The sequence below is a fragment of the Anabrus simplex genome, chromosome 5 (assembly GCF_040414725.1).
Source record: "Anabrus simplex isolate iqAnaSimp1 chromosome 5, ASM4041472v1, whole genome shotgun sequence".
Classification (NCBI taxonomy): Eukaryota; Metazoa; Arthropoda; class Insecta; order Orthoptera; family Tettigoniidae; genus Anabrus; species Anabrus simplex.
Window position 1 is genome coordinate 299,880,164 of NC_090269.1, and position 23,330 is coordinate 299,903,493.

General features: G+C 38.9%; 1 protein-coding gene across 1 annotated transcript in view; it reads left to right on the top strand.

Annotated features, from left to right (window-relative positions):
- Positions 1 to 23,330, top strand: part of LOC136874012 (protein krasavietz) — a 218,155-nt gene that overhangs the window by 77,450 nt on the left and 117,375 nt on the right. The window contains exon 6 of the mRNA XM_067147472.2: positions 6,302 to 6,423. Within this exon, the coding sequence (XP_067003573.1) occupies positions 6,302 to 6,423 (122 nt within the window). The remainder of the gene's footprint in view (positions 1 to 6,301; positions 6,424 to 23,330) is intronic.

Genomic DNA, 23,330 nt, shown 5'->3' on the forward strand with positions numbered 1-23,330 from the left:
CCTTCCTAAAATGAGGGTGCGGGCATTTTGGACGGCGAGGATTATTCGGGTAAATACGGTATAATGCATACAGAACTTTTGAAAATTGATACTTACATTCCAAAACCATATTCATGGGTACTGTGTAGTAGACCTGTGATAATTTATGTTGTATGAGACTTACAAAAAACTTACCAGTCATACCAGTAACCAACTAACAAGGACGAAAGGAGGGCTAAATCGTATGCTGTACAAGTCCCACCCAAGCAACAATCAATCACAAGTAAGAAACTGTCTCTACAACAGTTGCCAAGGCGGAGGCACTGTGTAGAATCATATAATACAGAACAAAGCAAATTTTATTACTATTGAAGAGATCGAATGGGATGTCTGAACGTACATCTGAGACTGCCACCGGCAGTGCCAATGCACTATGAGAGACTTTGTCTCTTTACCAAAAATTGGTGGCTGCTTGGCTATCAGATGATATAGATGTTGATTCCCATAGGGAATCTGAAATATTTGTTCTGAATGAGTAAATTTATAATACCAATATAAATGGTCCGTTATTGGACATTATAGATTTTCCAGCTAACCCATTCCTGGTTGCCAGCGTTTCACCCTCGTGTGCTGGGTGGCTCCAAGTAGCCTACGCAGTGACGTCCACAATATGCACTAGTCAGCGTCTTGGTAGGTGTGCTAGTTACCAGCTGATGAGCCCAACCTAGCACACGAGGGCGAAACGCTGGCAACCAGGAATGGGTTAGCTGGAAAATTTTTAATGTCCAATAATGGACCATTTATATTGGTATTATAAATTTACTCTTTCAGGACAAATATTTCAGATTCCCTATGGGAATCAACATCTATGGGTATAGAGAGTCGAGTCGTATCTCGCAAAGAGTGCTGTGTAGGACTCTGAGTAATATGGGGTAGATCATAAATTATGAAATGTTGGGTAGGAACAGTGGGTTATGTCAACTTACCTCTCTCTTCATGTATTACAACAATGTATTTCTGCGTGCAGAGAGGGTTATGTCACTTTCAGACTGACTTACCTCTCTATGCACATTGATTTCATGCAGGCAATAATGCAGAATCTAGTTCTGCATTATTGGAAACTGTGTTGGTAGCAGTGGGCGGGAAGAGACGTACCTCTTTTTGTCCTACTTTGTTCATTCTACTAGACACTACAGTACTCTTAGAATCGTCCGCTTTGTGATTGAGTTAATGATCAGTGGTGGATCATTACAGTAATGTACCCTTCAAGAGGACAGCAAATTGTTGCACTTGTGTATGAACAGGGCCTGCAAGCAGACTCAGGTAAGGGATATCTTGTCACTTGTATGTTTGTATAACGTGTATTATTTGGAGACCATGCGTCGTGTATTAATACAACTTATTTCTTTCTCACATTCAAGCAAAGCTCCGCCCTTGCTGGATGATCTTAAAGACTTATTGACTTCAGTTGACAGCACTGGTGATTCACATTATTTTCCTGACATACAGCAGTGCGCAGATTCTGATGGGAGCGAAATTCCTCAGTTGGTACTGTACCAGTAAAATAGCCAGACTTTATGAATTAATATTGTTACGGCTACGAAAAATATATCGTCATAACTTTATAATGCAATCTGGTTTCACAAAAATTTAGGAAGTATCCCTTTTAAATCTTCTGTTCTAGTTGCATATCAATTCATTCATAAATCTCTTCCTGGTGACTTCATGCGATGTTCCCCCGTTCCTATTGTTGTTTCTTCCAATTAAGTCACTGCATTCATCTAAATCACGGCCATTTGGATTCCACATGTCTGCACTTTCTTCCAAGATATTCATGGCCTATTTAATTCTGCACGTCTGTATATTCTGCCGCATGATTTCCTACACTTTATCGCTATTCACGGCAAAACGACGATTTTAATATCGCAATTCTAAATGACCAGGGCAATGAAATGGTACAGTATTAAAGTTAGCACAAAGTAGGTCACAGGGCAATTCTGGGTGGTTTCTAGCTAGGGCCTGGTACAGGAGGCGGAGTCCTATCTACAAGAAAATTTTTAAATTGACTGAATAATAGTTTTATTCAGAAAATGCATTTCAAAGTGCACATCACCTTACTGTTGATAGTCGCTGTCTTCAACATCACTTTTTGATGACCCGTGCTCCCAGTTCACCAGGCTGAATCGGGCTGGAACATGTTCTGGAAGTTGCCAATATTACGTTGAGATAAGGCCGGAACACCCAGGCAGGTTTGATACAGGTTTGAGTCTCGAACTTTCGACGTTCTGGACGATCTCAGACGTTCTCCGATGTTGCGGGTTAATCACTCGTCACATAACTTATACGAGTGTCCAGAATTACACAGTCCTTGACACTTTGGTTTAACAGCAGTTTCATTTAATATGGTTGGGATATGCCGTCGAATTCACTCTTAATCTTGTAGATAGAATTTAAAAATTCACTAAAGATGTAGATGCGAGTAGCATTGAGATTGGAAGAAAATAAAGCCCAGTTCATGAATAGAAACAATGAAACTGAAAATTGTTCACGCACTTGGCACAGTTCGTGGTGATTTTCCACTAAAGTAGCACTTGACGTTGAAAGAAATGTGTGACTGCTCTAGAGTTTATCAAAGACACTGCTGTCAGTCATGAAACAACACTAAACACTTTGATGAAGAAATAAGGTTGTAATGAAAAGTACAGTTCGTTGTTAGGCGCACTTGACATTAAATAAAATAGGCGACTGTTCGAGAGTTTGTCAACACACTGCTGTCAGTCACATACAGACAATTTACACACTGTTCAGAAGAAATAATACACAGTTCAGTTTGAATTGGATTAAAAAAACATAATTTGAATTCACAGTGAAACACTTGTGTCGCAGTACACGATTATACTTTTATCATAGTAATTTTTTTTTAAATTTTGTGTGGCTATTTCTAGCTGAGTGCAGCCTTTATAAGGCAGATCCTCCGACGAGGGTGGCGGCGTCTGCCATGTGTAGGTGACTGCGTGTTATTGTGGTGGAGGATGGTGTTCTGTGTGGTGTGTGAGTTGCAGGGATGTTGGGGACAGCACAAACACCCAGCCCCTGAGCCATTGGAATTAACCAATGAAGGTTAAAATCCCCGATCCGGCCAGGAATCGAACCCGGGACCCTCTGAACCGAAGGCCAGTACGCTGACCATTCAGCCAACGATTCGGACATCATGGTAATCATTTGCAGTAACATTCATGGGAAAGTTCAAACACTTTCATAAATACTCGTGTCTATTAAGGAAATTATGCTGACTGAGATTTGAAGAAAAAATGTCACAGTTAATAGTATAACGTAGTAGTGTCGCATTGAAATTAATTATGTTTGTTCAGATGCTAAGTTTCACACAGGCAACGTGGTAATAAACTCAGTTCTACAAGAACAAAAGTAAGTTGCATCGAGAAGTTTCTACATGCGCACAGAATATAAGTCCGACTTAACTGTTGTCACCTAAGTCCAATACACGACTTGTCATAATCAGAGTTCCAATACGTGCACAGATTATAAGTGCAACTTGATTGATAGACTCAATGTCCATTATAAAGACTTTGTTATACATTAGAGTTCACACGCGCACAATTTATAAGTTCAACACGACTGTCAGAGTTTAAGTCCCTTATGAAGACTTTAAATATTCGAAGAGAGACTCTGTCAGCACTTCGACGAACAACAACTTTGTAGTGTGGAGTCAGGCTGGCCTCCCAACTACGACTGTCTGATCTGGGTAAAGTGAGCTCTCCTTATATTCGGTTTGGGCTCCTACGTCATCATATAACTTAATCTCTTTGAGGCTGATTATCTCGCGAATCCCTTGACGGATTATCTTGAGATTCACAATTTGGGGCATTTATGTTATCCTCTTTAGAATGACGTATCGCTCAAGTCGCTGTGATTAATATTAGAGAATGTTGATCCATGGTGAAAGGCGAAACAAGAAAAGTGTGACAGGAAAGAAAAACTGCCAGGGATCTAGGACTGGAATAAGTAACAAGTAAGGGAAAGTGTGTGCTTGTTTGAAAATTGGAGCCTCTACAGAAATGCAGAAAGAAGTGTTCTGAGAAATTTACATATGGCAATAGGGAGGCGATTTTTAAGGATTATTGGGGTCTAAGTTATTATAATCGTCGTCTTTCGTACATGGATAGTTTGATTGAAATAGAAAATACGAAATCAACTAGGGTAAGACAGGAAAGCCTTGATAAACAGCATTTCAGGCAAATAATGGTGCAGTATCATTTGGATGTCAATGGTCAAAAGGAGCCTATTTGTAAAACTTGTTTTCATAAGACATTATATGAAACAAACCGATTCATTGACACAGTTGTTAGAAAGAAGCTTTGTTCCATCACAGTTGTTAGAAAGAAGCATTGCTCCATGGCAGGCATTTCCCAGCTAGATCAAAGAGGAAAATGTGAGCCACCTAAAAATAAAATATAAAAAAATAATAATAATAAAAAAAAATAGAAGCACACCAACACTTACTTTCCATTCCCAGCTATGAGAGTCATTATACAAGGAGAGATTCTCACGTAGATATTCCCAGCTATGAGAGTCATTATACAAGGAGAGATTCTCACGTAGATATTTGCCATCCCATCTGACCATACGTCAGTTATACGATGAGTATAAGAATCAGTGTTCACAAAGTCCAGTTAGCCGTCGGATTTACAAATCATTATTTCATGAATTAAAATTAACTATCAAGAACCCCCAAGCTGATACATGTCAGACATGCGACAGACTCTCTTTGCAACTCAGAGTGGCGGAAAACAAACAAGAAATCCAGGCACAGATTGAAGACCATCATCTACAAGCTGATCGAGCATACATAGCGAAATCTGCAGAAAAAGAGATGTCAAGATACATGTGGAGGCCAAAATAAAAACAGTCACATGTCTGTGATGTATATGACTCTACTTCAAGGTTCACCCAACTTAGAAACTATTGATCACAAATTTTGTTCTTCCAGGTCACACACGCGTGGAGTGTTATGGCGACCACAGCCAAATAGAAAAGAAGAAGAAATTCCAAGGACCCATTGAACATCCACATGACTGGGTAATGCTGGTTCGGCAGACCGGAAAAGGCAAACTGTTCTGAGTGACGGAAATGGCTTGGAATGATTTTAGGAGCTATTCATCTCTGTTGAAAGGCCCTCTCACACTACGAAAGATTAATATCACTGGAGAAAAGCTGAACTGGATGTATATCAAATAGTTGCGTTACGAGAAAAGCAATCCCGGAATGTTCTTGTACAAATCAACTCTTGACCATGGTGCCGACTTTAAAGTAGTCATTTTCAGAAGGCGGGGAAAGGCAAATCAAGTTTTGCACCCACTACTAAGCTATAATGTCCCACAGCCGATCTCAGTGGAAAAGAAGAAAGATCTTTTGTCTCTTCTTCCCCACATTTCACCCGTGTTTCATAACTTCTACAGGGATTTGAAAACCAACACTCAAGTACGCAATATCCTGACGGATACAATGAACTCTGATGACGATGACAGTGATGTCTAACAACTTGCTCTGAAGAACTGTTTGAGTAGCCCATTATTATTATTATTATTATTATTATTATTATTATTATTATTATTATTATTATTATTATTATTATTATTATTATTATTATTATTATTATTATTATTATTATTATTATTATTATTATTATTATTATTATTATTATTATTATTATTATTATTATTATTATTATTATTATTATTATTATTATTATTATTATTATTATTATTATTATTATTATTATTATTATTATTATTATTATTATTGAAGTGTATTCTTATTGTTTAGTGATAAGTTCTGAGTTATATTAACATATTCAGATAATGTTTTAATTTAGATCACATTCATGCCGCTGGTGTAAAGGGATTTATGTGTAAAAATAAATAACGTGTAAAGTGATGTCAGTGAAAATAATTTTCTGTTAGTTTAAGTAATAATATAATCTGAATTAAGTCATGTAGTGCCATTTAATAGTCATAATATGTTTGGACTAGGACCAGGCTCATGTAAGTACGTAATGGCGGTGTTGTTGGTTTGTGCCATGATCTTGCAAAAGTGTTCGAACATAAAACTCGTGTTTTCTCAAAACTAACATTTGTTGGCTTAACTCTCTTTACCCACCCACCCATGAATTGTAAAGTGTTTCTGTATCTGGTCTTCATGACCTGCAGTTTATTCTTGTGTCACAGTGTAGAAATGTGATCCTAAATTTCAGGTTATCTTGTAATTATAAACTTACTATAAAAAGAACTTGTTTCTTTTGTAGGAACATCTTGTAAAGGACAACATAGCTTTGGATTTTTTAATGGAAGTATTCGTTACTTGGAAACAAGAAAAAGGTCTTGCTAGTTTGACGACTGCTCTGAAGAGAGGTGGCATTGAAGGCAGGTAAGTTAACACGAACCATATTTACTAGTGTACTTCTCCACTTTTTTTTCTTTCACAATTTTGAAGAAAGAAATTGAGGGGAGACAATATGCCAAGTTTTCAGATTTCAAGCAAGAATTGTAGGGACATTCTGAAGAAAAATGCAAGAAATACTGATTTATAGGCAAGAGATATTAATAAATAATATATATATATATGTAATGTTGTAACTCAACGAATATGTACTTAAACAAAGGTATTGTGCTAAAACTAATGTTCGGTAGGTTGCATGTAAATGGTTTTCACTTCGCACTGTGCTTCTGCGCTGCTCGTGGAAGAGAGGCCTTCTTTTGGCTTTAACAGTGCTCTTGTTCTGCCACACTGTCAGCCACCTGCAGTGAAACCCTTCACACTATAATTGAATGATATATGTAGTCATGCAAAAGCATTTTTATCTATGAGTACGTTTTTGTCCCAATTGGACCATCCTCAGCTGGCTAATAAACTTGACAAAAGACATCTTAATGCTAGTAGAATATAAAAACATGAATACATAGAATGAAGAAGATGTGTTATGGTGTTAAAAAATTGTCATTGAAAATTAGCGTGACTATTTTTAAAAGTCCTCTTGTTACTATGTTATTAAATAGACGCTTGTTCTAGTACAAATATAGTGTGAATATGAAGTTCTTGTTGCATTCTTGGCATACGGTTTAAAAAAAAATATTTGATAATGTTCTGGTGTATTCTAACTGTAAAATGGACTGCATATTTGTGGAGTTGATTTTAAAAACTCTTAAAATGACTGTAGTGGATTATAATGTCCAATAACGGACCATTTATATTGGTATTTTAAATATAATAATACCGAGGCAAACAACAATCGACCACAAGTAGTTTTTAATTCCCTCATCTAATAAAATAAAGCACATTGGAGACGAAAGCGCCCAGCATGATGTCCAAATCCATTCTTTTTTAATCTTCCATCGTAATTTAGTCTCTGGTTCGTAGTCAGTTTCTGGAAATCTTGTACTACATCTCCTTACAATTATTGTGGCCACTCTCTGATTTATAATTTCCGAGATTCTGTAAACAATACCACCCGAATGCGATGCTAAGATAGTCCCTTATGCAAGTTTACTGCCGGTTACTTTTCCAGTACAGTATTTGCTCCAGTTTCCGCAGTGACGGGGCGTTAACGCCAAGATCCGTAAATATGCCATAGTCGTCCTTTCGTGAGATTTACCGTAGTTTGTTGAAAAACGCTTGATTAAGGATTTAGCGTTGATGGGACTGAAATTTCTGGACGGTTGATGCGCGGGAAATAGTTTCTTTGATAAACGGATAATGCAGGATTTTTACAACGTGACTTAGGCTAATTATGATGCTCGCAGGACCACGTAATTTGAACGCATGATTTGGGAAAACGTAGGTTCCGCGAACGGATAATCAAGGTTCCACTGTATTAATCTGTGAGAGAAGTTCACGGTGCTCACTGTCAGTTTTCTCATTTAATGCATCACGATCAGGCATATTCTGCATTTTATCAGTTTTATACTGTCCATTGAACTAACTTTTATTTGTCGTACATATCTTTCTTTTATATCTGTCTTCTACGTTTTATTTCTAATACTTTCCACATTTTGTGACTCATTTTGGTTGCAATGCTCTCATTCTGCCAGAAATTTCTAGAGAGCTCCTGTATACTGTAGTTCCTGTTTCTGTATCCTGTAATTCCTGTTAAGCTGACTCTGTTTCCCATTTCTTTTCAGTTAGGTACATGGACCAGTCTTTGACCCTGTTAGAACTTAAGTTTCTGTTTTCTCCAATGTGTGTAGTAATAATACAAAACAGACGGAATTAGCATATATGCAACATACCATATTTTCTCGTGTATTTAACACACTTTTTGATGAAAAATACAGGTGAAAACTTTGGATGCGTAAATTATTCAAGGAATTCAGATATTTAAAAATTATTTACAATTCATTTACATTTAACCTTCAGCAGACGACTGTCGGGCATTTCCCGACATCCTAGTTTACTGGACGTTCTGGACGTATGTCGGGATATACCCGCCAGCTGTTTCCATGGTAAATACACTGACTTAGCAAATGTAATGGTATAGTCACCTAATAGCGTGTGGGGCCTCCTCTGGCTCTGCGAACTGCAGTGAGACGCCGTGGAAGTGTCAAGAAGTCCCTGATAGTCCTCTGGACGCAGCTGACACCAGATCGTTTGCAGAGCGGCCGCCAATGCTAGTCTGTTCGTGGGTGCAGGATCCATGGCACGGAGCCTGCGTTCCAGGACATCTTAGATATGCTCGATAGGGTTTATATCAGAGCTCCTGGGTGGCCATGGCAGTCGTTGGACCTCCGCTGCATGTTCCTGGAACCAATCCCGGGCGACGTGGGAGCGATGTGGCGGCGCGTTATCATCTTGAAACACCGCAGAACCCTGTGGGCGCTGGAAGGCCAAAAATGGGTGGAGATGGTCTTCGAGTAGCTCAACATATTGCATACCATTCAAATCTCTTCCAGAACAACTAAGGGGCCCATTGCATACCAGGAAAATGCACCCCAAACCACAACAGAGACACCAGCGCCTTGGACCACACCTTTGAGGCAGGCGGGATCCCTCGCTTCATGCAGTCTGCGCCATACACGGTGTCCCCCATCGGCATGGTGCAGTTGAAATTGTGATTCTTCCGACCATATCACGTTATGCCATTGTTCCAGTGTCCATCCCTGGTGACTGGCGACAAATGCGCGTCGTGCCCGATGACGTTGGTTTAATAGTGGCACCCATGTGTGACGCCAGCTCTCATACCCCATAGAACCCATGCTCGTACGGATTGTCCACTGGATCCAAGACCATACAGACAACCAGTTCATACCGCAAAAATCGAGAATATTCTTCACCATATATCCTTCAATAGTTAATCTATATTCCAAACCACAGCCAACAACAAGTAAGAATGTTCCCATTTAACTATCAGTATACAAGTTAACAAAGATCTATACAGCAACATTCAATTATGAACTCTTTATAACTCCTTCAACAAAATTACGGAGACCGCGAACCCACTGCGTAAATAACGAGATTAATGGATTAGTTGGATACAACTTTACAATCTACATAGCGCCATACTACATTTAAATATTACGACTTTTCAGCAAGAAAGTTTCAGTGTCATCTCAAGCAGCTACTAAGTTCCATTAACTTTCTCTTCAACATGTAAATCAAGTTGCTTCCAGCCGAATTTCACTCGAACTTTAATATGGCAACTTTAGCCATAGACCTTCTTGTTATTATGTGGTTAAGACCTAGTTTGTCTAATTTATAAAATCATTTTAAAATTACTAGTGTAATATCATACCAACTTCAACTTTTTCTTCGCAAACATTTTAAATGAAGTTTTAATTGTAAATTATTGTTTAAGAACTCTTACCAATTTCTCATATTGTACAATTTCACTCTAATCTTATATTCTCATTTTATATTTTTTACCATGACAATCAGGATCCTGATTTTTATCTTTGAGTATGAGTGTAAAATGGCTGATCATGCCCTTTTAAAGGACGAAACATGTCCCTTCAAATTTTAGTTTAATAGGATGTAAGTCCTAACTTTGTAAATTCTATTGTATTGAATAGGTTGATCCTAATAAATCTTGGTAATATCTTAAATTTTCACCAGACCCTGTTCGAACGGTGTCAGCTCACGACTACGTTCCATGTTACACCTGTCACATGCACAGCCACTGCTGACAAGGTCTCCTATTCAACTGCCGCTGGCACAGGGGGCGTGTGGTGCGCAGACAGCACACCTGCGCATCAGTGCTCCGCTGTCCCATGACATTGCTCAGTCAGTGTAAATATGTGTGTTAAGCAATTATGCGTGCTGCTGCTATTTATAGTTATTGCATACCTGCCAACTTTCCCGATTTAGGCGGGAGACTCCCGATTTTCGACAGTTTTTCCCGCCTCCCGATTATTCTATCTTTTCTCCCGATTTTAGCTTATTTTTTGGTGAACTTCAAACATTTGTTTTCAAATCCCGCCATTTCAGCTTTTTACGCCAGTGGCCGAAAGTCCTTCGCTCATTGGCCGCTTTCAAACGAAATATCGAAGTTTATTAATGCGAGAAATGTGCGCGAATGTGCGATGTGTAACGAAACCTGTATATCGCGACGCGTATATCGATTGTCAATCTCTCGTTCTCGCGTGCTATGTTCGTGTTCGTTCACGTCAGTCTAGTCGATTCCATCCTCTTTGGTCGATTCTAGATACTAGTTGCTTTCTTAGTAATTTAGTGACATAATTTCAATGATAACGACTAGTGACTTTTCTAGAGATTTTAGGAGCCATTTGGAGACAATTCTGAGTAATTTTAATTTATCTTGGTATAAATAAAATGTTTTGTCTGTACATTGCTCAGAATTTAAAAAGAATGATATTTCCGTACCGGTCGTGACCATAGTAACAAGGGGAAATACACGTTTTAATTTTCCGCAATTTCTGTCTGTCTCTGTCTGTGTGTCTGTACGTACGCAGGTTCATCACGAGAAAACGGCTGAAGAGAATTTAATGAAAATCGGTATATAACGTCGGGGAATAAGTCGCTACAATCTAGGCCATAAATAATTTTATTCACGCTGAGTGAAATGGTAGTTTAGGGGAAGGCCTAAAATTTAATTCTCAAATATTTGTTATTATTGGCGCTAGCGATAAATACTATGTAACTAAAGTTATATATTATTAAATTTCCTATCATTTATGTCTTATGCATTTTTACCATACTGTAAACCGGTAACTGCAGGGGTTACTTTGTGACAGGTGCGCGCCAAATAATGATTTCATATTTCGCAGGATATGCATCGATGGCCTGACAATGAACACTATATGTTTTCACCCCTCAATAATGCTGCTACCTGTGGATACAATGATAATGTCCGAAGTGTTGGACTGTTGGCAACAGAGAGCCTTTTGGTGCATTGTACTGAACACGTGATTTTGTGAATGGCAGGAAACTTTTGTTGGCAACAGAAAACGTTTATGAGGTACACGTATCAAAGTCGGTGGAAATCTTAATTTCATGTTTCCTGATAAAAATGCACGATTCTCATGTCGCTTTGAGCTTTCTTTCAGTTATTTATGTTAAAATAAAATAAAGAGGAGACGTTTAAGGGGTAACTTTATGACAACAATGACTCTGCCACAAAGTAACCCCAGTGTTCTAAAATTGCCTTTTTTAGTAACGTGGAGTCTGTAAATGATGTTCCACTATACTGAAGCAAGAATGTCCATCTCTTGTTAAGATCTAATTGAGAACTAGTTGAAAATGGTCTGAATAATCTACGTTCTTGATACAGGAAATGTAGTATTTGCCCTCTAAGCCAGGAAGGAGTGCTGAAGCACATGTATAACAGGGCAATTGATGTAGAAAGTGATGCTGTGAAACAAGCTGTAAGTAAGTTTCATTGAGCACCTGAATCTCAAAAGAGGTAAGGTAACAAATAATGGCCGAAGAAAGGGGAGATGTACAGATGTGCCATCTGGAAGAGGTATGACAGCTTCAGATTTTGACACTGTAGATGAGATTCCTAGCTGTAGTGGCACCGACGGGAACTGTCCCTCAAAGAACATTAAAGACACCCGAAACGAGAATTCAAGTAAAAATGACAATGATGACATCTGTACTGAGTCAAAAGACAACTCATTGCATGGAGGAGAATTTAATTCTGACTCTGAAGAACTTCCTATTCGTGAAAATCGTATCTTGGATCCGTTGATAAGATTGTTGGGACGCGTAACTGTACTATGCAGGAATCGTAACGAAAGTATACAATCAAGGTGCAGTTGTCAGTGCTATGGATAGCACCGAGAAGTGGGCGGATATCAAGGTGCAGTTGTCAGTGCTATGGATAGCACCGTGAAGTGGGCGGATATCAAGGATGAAATATAGTATGCAGATGACAAAATATGGTGTAAAATTAGTCCAACCATCCAAAGGAGAAAACTTGAAATCTATGACATTCCAGAACTCACAAACCACAGCAAAAAGTAAACAGTTTGTAAACTATTCATTCTTGAATGATGCAGATATTTCAAGTGGTTATATCTGAGGGTTTAAAAATTATACAGTGTGTTGTATTATCATGGTTATGAAAGAGATTATCCTTTTATATTTAGCCAGAGTCTTATGTAATGTCTTAATGGGGGTAACTTTGTGACATCTACACCAAACGTGGAAATACAATGGTAAAAAGATGGTGTCACAAAGTAACCCCACCTAACGGGGTAACATAGTGACAAGTTCTTCTTGAAATATTAAGTGATTAAGTGTAAATACACATTTCAAAACATGAATAAAGGATGGAAGCATATGGCAATATAGAAAAACCTTCATACATAATGATATTATTCTGATTATATTGAAGAAATCGTCAAAACTGTCACAAAGTAACCCCAGTTTACGGTACCGGATGTGATAACGGAGATATTCATGAATTTGGATTTTTTTTTCTAAGTCCATATCTGTGCCGAGGTACGAGAAAATGGGTGAACAGAATTTTTTGTAAAGTCAGGGAATAAGGAACTACAGTCTGTGCTATAAATAATTTTATTCACTCTGTTTGAAATGGTAGTTGAGGGGAAGGTGCCAAAAATTTAATTTTTAATTACCTATCTTAGTGGTCATATTGAAAAGTACTACATAACAAAAGTTACAGAGAATGCAATTTCTGATTATTTGTCTTATTCAGTTTTGCAAGAGACAATTCTCATGATTGATTCGTATTGAAACAGACTTAAGCAAATTATCACAAAAATATATTGTTATCACCACCTATTCAGTACAATATTAAGGGTTATAAATTTCATGTCGTTGGTCCGTATTGATAATGTTTCAGACATTTGACCTTAAGGTTACCTAATGGTTGATGATGCCATTTACAAGGGGTGAAAAATGTCCCTCAGAAGTGTATATAGTATTATGTAGATTTCATCCACGTAGCACGTGGCTTGTATTGAATAGGTGGTAATAATAGAATAAATTATTTTTGTGATAATTTGCTTATTCAGTTTTACCGTTCCGACTACAATAATATTGGTGGTGATGGTGATTAAATTTTGAAGATTATAAGAATGAGGAAAGTCATGAAGGAACTATCGCTTGAATAATAACACAAGAGGGAGTCGTGAAAGAAAGGACGACTCGCTTAACATTAGATGCTCTAATATCACAGATTCGGAAGAAAACTAAATGTGAAGGCCTCCAATATAGAAAGCTCATAAAATTGATCAACAATAACATTACATTGACTATTGTTTGTTGTGATGTGCTTTGTGTATTCTGCTGCCATTTATCTACGATAGACGGGATTACTGCTGCGTTTCAGGTATAACAGCCTGTTTGAATATTGGCGGGAAGAAGCTGGGGAGTGGGGAGTTAGATCTCTCTCTTGTTTAGCATGCCATTCTTCTGGTTCATAAATTTTCTGATACTACTGGTACGTAACACACTGGATCGTCATAGTATTCCAGTTATTCGATCCCTACTCTGAGGTAGTGATTTGAATGAGCAGTGTGCACACTTAAACAGAATAATTACACAGGAGTGTTCGCGGCTGTCTGCAGCCTGGTCATTCTAGCTCTGAAACTTTGAACTGATAGATTGACACCGTAGTACTTTTCGCTAAAAGTGAGAAAATGTGCTGTTTTCATTTTATCAAATATTTCGTATGAAAGCATTGCTTTTAATCGCGACATTCATACTGGCGTCGTCGTAATGACATGTTGACTTCAGTTGGGAAAACTATAAGGACAGTCTTTCTGAGAATTCCGTAGCGAAGCACGGGAACATCAGCTTGTTATTTGATCCAAATAGCATTGCGCTTCGCATAATTGCATGGGCGCTTGATGCAATATATTAATTTTAGCATTTCTAAGTAATGGCATCTAAGTGCATGACTGATTCACACATGTGGAGCATGAGTTCATACTATTTTCGGTAGGCTTATCAGATACCGATTTTCCCACTCACGTACTTCCTGTGAGGGAATAGAGATGTGTAATTTTTAGCCTTTTAGCCTCGTATAGCAACAGTGGGGCTTTGAGACAATAAGTCTTATAAATATATCGTAGTACTGTGTTGCGCAAGACATGTAGAATAAGCAATTTTGACCAATTTTATCTCCTGATTTCTCCTGATTTTTGCTGATTTTCAAATCAAAATCTCCTGATTTTTGGTTTTGTAAAGTTGGCAGGTATGTTATTTGTATAGAACCTTCAGGATTGTCACAGCCTTCTATAGTATTTTTCTACTCTGATGGCGGGCGGCCTACATGCTGTCAGGGGAAGTGGGGTGCGGGCAGTATGTCACTGCCCAATCAGACAAAAGATCGCCTAGCGGTGGCGCTGAGAACTATTCAGTCGCCCGGAGACTTTGCCGCGCTCACTTCGCTCCACGAACTGCTGTGTTGCCGAGTAGTCTTAAGAGTCTGCGTTGGGTATTACAAAGAGCTTGTTTGACGAGTTTGTTTTATGAGTAATTCTTGCCGCGTCCTTTACTGCATTCTTCGATTAATTTTTTTGTGGCATGTGATGTGACGTTAGTTTTTTTTTTGTTTCTATTTTTGTTGCTCTGTGTTGTTTATTTTATATAATAATTGCACTATACGTATATCGTACAATGGCGAAGAGGAAGGAGATAAGGAGCCAGGGTAGAAAACTGATCAGCAATGTTCATGAATATTTTCAAAAGGAAGCAGAAAATAATGGCCCTTTAGTAAGTGTGTATAAAGTGCAGCAGAGAATGTCGGAAGCTTGTCAAGTTCGTACGCGAACCGTTCAGCGTATAGTAAAGGAAGGTAAAGACAGTACCCAGTCATCTGGTTCCATCTCATTTCAAGGCAATCGACGGATTCCATAAAGATGTAATTAGAAGAACTCTCCTCAGTTATTACGTAAAGGGTGAATACCCGACACTGAACAAATTACGTGATGATTTAGAAAGATATATAAAATTTAAATGGGGAGTTACTTCATTGTCCAGGATACTAAAGTCTATGGGGTTCAAGTATAAAAAAAGCAACGACGGGAGAAGATTTTTATTGGAGAGAGCTGATATAGTAACAGCCAGAGTAACGTTTTTGAGAAAAATGCATCTCCTTAGGAATAAGGACCCATCGCTCCATATATTTTATTTAGATGAGACTTACGTTCATCAGAATTACGCTCCAACGAAAATCTGGCAAGATAAAGAGGGTACAGGAGGTTTAAAAGTTCCTGTAGGGAAAGGTGGACAAATTATAGTTTGTCACGTAGGTTCCAGTCCGCACTGGTTTTCTACAGGAATGTAAATTGGTCTTCAGGCCAAAGGTGAAATCGACCAGTGATGACTACCACACTGATATGAACGCTATGGTTTTTAAAGAGTGGTTTTTGAAGTTTTTAGACGCTCTTGACGAAAGGAACATCAAAGACGCAGTGATTGTAATGGTCAATGCCAGCTACCATTCAGTACAGCTAGAACGAATTCCTACCACGAACACACGAAAAGCTGATATATCATGGTTATCTGCTAGGAATATTCCTCATGACAGCAATCACACCAGACTCGAACTGTTGTCTCTTGTGAAACAATTCAAGCCAAAGGCAAAAATGTACGAAATTGATACACTTGCTGACAGAAAGGGTCATACCGTTCTACGCCTGCCACCCTATCACTGTCAATATAACCCCATAGAGCTGGTTTGGGGAAACGTTAAACCTGCTGTAGGGAAAAGGAACAAAACGTTCAAACTAACTGACGTCCAATCTTTAATGGAAGAGGAGCTGGATAAAGTAACCGAACAGGAGTGGAAGGCTTGTGTGTTACATGCTGAAAAATTTCAAGAGGACGATTACAAAAGAGACGTGGTATTGGACACAGTCATGGATGATATCATCATAAATCTGCGAGACGACAGCCACAGTGAGGAGTCGAGTGACGAGGATATTTCCGGTGACAGCTCTGGTGACGATGGCGAGTGTCGGGGTGCTGTAACACGGATCCTTCAGCTGGAATAAGGTAAGATAAAGTAAGAAAATGTGTTGTGTAACTCTGTACTTTTGAACGAATTGTTTTTTGGTCTGTTGTCAATGCACTTGTTATATGCATTACTAAATAACTCGTATCATATTACATCGAAGATATAAGAAAATAATAGAAATAAATACATAAATAAATAAAAATAACAAAACTCATCCACGGGCCATAATCGAACTGTAACATACGAAGCTCTGTATTTCATTGTTATGTGGATTTCAACACAACTGTAACGCGCGCGGGCGCTCCTGGCAACGTTGTAGTAGTGGCCTCTGTCTCTCTCCCATAACGGCCTCTCGCGTCATGCTGGATTGGTCGACCCCATGCTGCCCGCTTCCCCTGACAGCATGTAGGCCGCCCACCATCAGAGTAGGAAAATACTATAGGTGTGTTAAAACTTTGTTGTGCGAGTTTTACTAGTAAATAAAGGAGGAGCTGTTGTTTACATTAGTCAGCTGTGAAAATGGGGGCTCACAGGCAGGGTAGTGCTACTTTGTCTGATATAGCTTGTTTTTAGATGAAATTGACAGCAGTGATGACAAATTATCAGTTATGGCCTGTGATTTCGATGTTTCTGAGAGTGATGATGCCAATTCTAGTGAAATGGAGGTCGTTGAAAGCGAGAATGAAAGCAATACAAATGGTAGTGAACCAGACAATGGTTGAGGAGTTTATCGCCCAGCTGATTCGAACTTCATAAAGAAACCACACACTTTGCTTAGTGGTTTCTCACCTCCTGCCAGTAAGAAACCATCTACTCCCCTTGAATTTTGTTACATTGTTACATTATGGAAGATTTGGTACAACAAATTGTTGATGAGACTAGCCTCTATGCATGAGAAAAAATACAAATGAATACATGTGTGGTTCATGGTGTGGGTTACTGTAGTCACGTCTTAGTTCGTGAACCATGGGCAACGGCTGAGTGGCCTAGTAAGTGGTCCTTAGAGTCAAGATACCAGTTGCTATGGAATGGGAGTGGGCATCTCGGACATATTCTGAGTCATGGCCCTCCTTGTGCTCAGGCGGTTAGGACTATACAATTCACCGGTGGTCCATAACCCGTTGCAGGAGAGATCCTCAGTTGGACTATGTGCAAATAGGGTGGCATCCTGCTTCATGAATTTACTGAGCTCAAAACATTTTAAGCAAGCCTCGGACCTATGGGAGTTACGGAGTCCCGCTCCCATTTGACAGGCGAAGGACTCCTTGGAAACAACTTGGTGAGCGAAATGGAATTCGATGGGGAGCTATCAGTGTTAATGGGGCTTATGGAAGAAAGAAAGTAGAACTGGCTGAGTCAGCAAAGATGATGCATCTGGATGTGCTAGGAGTAAGTGATGTTCAGCTAAGGGGAGATAATGAGGAAGAGAGAGATTATAAAGTGTACTTGACGGGTGTTAGAAAGGGAAGGGCAGAGTCTGAGGTAGGGCTCTATCAGGAATACCATTGTACGCAACATAGTTTGTTAGGCACGTAAATAAGCGAATGATGTGGTTAGATTTGTCAGTTGGAGGAATTAGGACTAGAATTGTGACCACGTATTCACCATGTGAGGGTGCAGATGAGGATGAAGTTGACAAGTTTTATGAAGCTTTGAGTGACATCGTGGTCAGGGTCAACAGCAAGGATAGAATAGTGCAAATGGGAGATTTCAATGCGAGAGTTGGGAATAGAACTGAAGGATGCGAAAGGGTGATTGGTAAATGTGGGGAAGATATGGAAGCTAATGGGAATGGGAAGCGTTTGCTGGACTTCTGTGCTAGTATGGGTTTAGCCGTTACCAATACATTCTTCAAGCATAAGGTTATTCACCGGTACACATGGGAAGCTAGGGGTACCAGATCCATAATAGACTATATCTTAATCGACTTCCAATTCAGGAAATCTGTTAGGAATGTACGAGTTTTCCGTGGATTTTTCGATGATACAGACCACTATCTGATCTGTAGTGAACTAAGGATCTCTAGGCCTAGGGTAGAGAAAGTTAAATCTGTCTGCAAACGAATAAAGGTAGAAAATCTCCAGGACGAAGAAATTAGACAGAAATACATGGATATGATTAGTGAGAAGTTTCGAACACTAGACACTAAGCAGGTTCAGGATATAGAAAGTGAATGGGTGGCATACAGGGTTGCTGTAGTAGAAACAGCAAGCCCATTTTCACACCAGGCAAATGCTGGGGCTGTACCTTAATTAAGGCCACAGCCACTTCCTTCCAACTCCTAGGCCTTCCCTATCCCATCGTCGCCATAAGACGTATCTGTGTTGGTGTGACGTAAAGCCCCTGGCAAAAAAAAAAAGAAACAGCAAGGGAATGCCTAAGAACAACTGTGTGTAAAGATGGGAAAAGGTGAACATCTTGGTAGAATGATGAAGTGACAACATTTTGTAAACGTAAAAAGAAGGCTTAACAGAAATGGCTCCAAACAAGGGCAGAGAGGGCTCTGTGCGTAGATGAAAGAAACAGAGCGAAACAAATAGTTGTTGAATCCAAAAGGAAGTTGTGGGAAGATTTTGGTAATAACCTGGAAAGGCTTGGTCAGGCAGCAGGGAAACCTTTCTGGACAGTAATAAAGAATCTTAGGAAGGGAGGGAAAAAAGAAATGAACAGTGTTTTGAGTAATTCGGGTGAACTCATAATAGATCCCAGGGAATCACTGGAGAGGTGGAGGGAATATTTTGAACATCTTCTCAGTGTAAAAGGAAATCATCATGGCAGTGTTGCGAACAGCCAAGCTTATGGGGAGGAGGAAAATGATGTAGGTGACCTGAAATGTTGAATTATAGTGGGAAGGCAGGAATGAGATGGCTTCATACAGTAGTAAGATTAGCATGGAGTGTTGGTAAGGTACCTTCAGGTTGGACAAAAGCAGTAATTGCACCTATCTATAAGCAAGGGAACAGGAAGGATTGCAACAACTATCGAGGTATCTCATTGATTAGTATACCAGGCAAAGTATTCACTGGCATCTTGGAAGGGAGGATGTGATCAGTCGTTTAGAGGAAGTTGGATGAAAACCAGTGTGGTTTCAGACCACAGAGAGGCTGTCAGGATCAGATTTTCAGTATGCGCCAGGTAATTGAAAATGCTACGAGAGGAATAGGCTGTTGTGTTTGTTTCGTAGATCTACAGAAAGCATATGACAGGGTACCGAGGGAAAAGATGTTCGCTATACTGGGGGACTATGGAATTAAAGGTAGATTATTAAAATCAATCAAAGGCATTTATGTTGACAATTGGGCTTCAGTGAGAATTGATGGTTCGGGGTACTTACAGGGGTTAGACAAAGCTGTAATCTTTCACCTTTGCTGTTCGTAGTTTACTTGGATCATCTGCTGAAAGGTATAAAATGGCAGGGAGGGATTCAGTTTGGTGGAAATGTAGCAGCAGTCTGGCCTATGCTGACGACTTGGTCTTAATGGCAGATTGTGCCGAAAGCCTGCAGTCTGATATCTTGGAACTTGAAAATAGGTGCAATGAGTATGGTATGAAAATTAGCCTCTCGAAGACTAAATTGATGTCAGTAGGTAAGAAATTCAACAGAATTGAATGTCAGATTGGTGATACAAAGGTAGAACAGTACGACAATTTCAAGTATTTAGGTTGTGTGTTCTCCCAGGATGGTAATATAGTGAGATTGAATCAAGGTGTCGTAAAGCTAATGCAGTGAGCTCGCAGTTGTGATCAACAGTATTCTGTAAGAAGGAAGTCAGCTCCCAGACGAAACTATCTTTACATCGGTCTGTTTTCAGACCAACTTTGCTTTACAGGAGCGAAAGCTGGGTGGACTCAGGATATCTTATTCATAAGTTAGAAGTAACAGACATGAAAGTAGCAAGAATGATTGCTGATACAAACAGGTGGGAACAATGACAGGAGGGTACTCGGAATAAGGAGATAAAGGCTAATTTAGGAATGATCTCGATGGATGAAGCTGTATGCATAAACCTGCTTCTTTGGTGGGGTCATGTGAGGCGAATGGAAGAGGATAGGTTACCTAGGAGAATAATGGACTCTGTAATGGAGGGTAGGAGAAGTAGAGATAGACCAAGATGACCATGGTTAGACTCAGTTTCTAACTATTTAAAGATAAGAGGTATAAAACTAAATGAGGCCGCAACACTAGTTGCAAATCGAGGTTTGTGGCGACATTTAGTAAATTCACAGAAGCTTGCAGACTGAATGCTGAAAGGCATAACGGTCTATAATGATAATATATGTATATATACATCATTGAGAGTGAGGAACATCTGGGCTAATTGGACTGATGTGACAATCGGAGAAATTAGGACTTTTTTGGTGTAGTACACAATATGGGCATGAATCCTAAACCAGGTATTGTGCCGTGTGCAGCAACTGGCAGAAAAAGGGTGGAAGAAGGAAAACAGTGTATTTTTGCAACACCTGCACCAAGAAACTTTGACTTCATCCTGGAATTTGCTGAAGAAGTACCTTGTGGAGAAGAAGTATAAGTAGGATAGGGGCAAACGGTGAGATTTTGTGTTCTCCTAGTTCAGGGTGTCTTTCGAGAGAGAAAGAAAGAAAGAAAGAATACCACTTTCTGCCTGGCCTGCTATTGGTAAAAGTGTTAGGTCTCTTCAGTTCTCTTTTTTACAATTTGCTTTGTCGCACTGACACAGATATTTCTTATGGCGATGGTCATTTAAGTAAATTAGAATTCAAAGATTTCATTTTGGTTTTGAAATTAGTTCTGGATAACAATTTCTTCACTTCTGATAATGTCATCTATAAACAAAATAGTTTGGCCATGGGTTCACCTGCTTCAGGCATAGTAGTTGAAATTTACCTAGATTTCAGAGAAGGCAGCAAGATTTTAACAATATCCTCTTTTCGGTTAGATATGTCAATTATGTCCTAGTTATTTTAGATGAAAAAATTTATAGTGCAGAGTCCACTCTTCTAAATCTTACTAATATTGACCCCCACATTAAATTTGCACTGTAATCCAAACTAGAACAAAAAATTAACTATTTAGACCTAACCATCACTAGAAACGCAACCTCTTTAGGTTATAAAATTTTCAGAATACCTACTCAAACTAGTTCCACAATCCGTCGTGATTCAACTCACACAATAACCCACAAATGGGCTACTTACAATAGTGTAGTTCAGAGAGCTTTCACTGTTCTGATGTCCAAACAAGATTTAAAAAGTGAATTAAGTACCATTCGTATCATCACTAAATCAAATGGATACAACAGTTTTTTCATTTTCAGAATAATTAATAAGTACAGACATTGCCCTTAAACTACTTTAATAAAAGATAAACCTAACCCGTCAATAATTTCAACCTTTACTTTTAATGACATTTACATAATCACTAACACATTTAAAAAATACATACAAATTCAGTATTACCCCGCATTTACGTTCCCGGCTTTTATGTTTTTCCCGTCTTTTACAACATGTTTTGTTGGTCTCCTGAGATTTCCTATGCTCACAATATACTAAAATCCTCAAATTTTTGTTTGCGACATTTTATGCTTCCCGCTTCCGGCCATTCGAGAGGAAAAAATTAGAGGTAAAATGGCATCGCAGCTAACCTAAAGCACTTTGAATAACCATGGCATGAGGACCGAATCAAACAACCATGGTCTGTAATAACTCTTAGAACTCTCAGTATTGAACTTCTGCTTAACCAAAGCAGTGCATTCTTTGATATCAGGTGTTTTCTGCAACGTCCTAAGACTTATTTTCAAATCCGACAACGATAAAGTGCCCATTAATCTTTCAAGCAGAAGAAGAAATCTGACGAGTTGAATTAACAAAATCCCAAAGGAGAAGGAGATATCAGGTGTTTGCTCTATTGCTAAGTACAGTATAAGCCACAAGGAGACTTTATCAAGTGATTCAGTGTTTGTCTTGCCCGAGTTCGTTATTTCACGGTTTTTGTTTTACACTAGCATTTGTTGTTGAGTTATTAAAGTTATTGTTGCTGATTCGTCTCATTTACTGTGTTTTTTTATTTGTTACGTTTTTTGTTGTTATATGAGTCGAGCGGTCAGAGTGAACTGCCGCGATCTTCCTTTCCCCTCGTATGTATTTCTTAATCCTTCTTTGTTATTGCTTTATTGTTTTCCTGCTAATATTGGAAAAGAAAAGGAAAGAAAAAAATTTCAATGTGGATGAGAAAGTTTGAATATTAGAAAAGGTTGATTCGTACCGCAGAACACGTGTTTCATTGACGTGCGAATTGCAGCTTCCTGTATCAATGCTCAATACAATTGTGAAAAACAGAGGAAGCATTACATCAAGTGCTTCAGAATGCGGACCATACTCCAAGAAAAGGAAGTATGCGTCATACTGCAAATACGAGAAACTGGAAAAAATTGTAAAAAGTTTTTTTGAAACCTCAAGAGCCGCAGGCATTCCAATTAATGGTGTGCTCTTAAGGGAAAAGGTGCTAAAAAATGGCAAACATTCTTGGCATTGAAAATTTCAGTTTGTGGAATCTAATGCAGTTAGTGATGAAACTGTGGATGGATCAATAGAAGATTGCAGGAGCTGACCAAGGAGTACGAACCCAGGAACATTTTTAACCGATATGAAACTGGACTGTTTTTCAGTGTGTTGCCCAGCAAGACTTTGGCATTTAAAGGAGATAGATGCTGTGGTGGAAAACACAGCAGGATGAGGCTCGCAGTGATGTTGGAAGCCAGTGCTGATGGCTCTGAGAAGCTCCACACGTATGCGATAGGGAAATCTAAAAAGCCTCGTTGCTTCAAGAATGTGCAATCATTACCTACTGCCTACGATGCCAACCATAAAGATTAAGCTTGGATGACCAACAAAAGTTAATTGCTCTGGATTA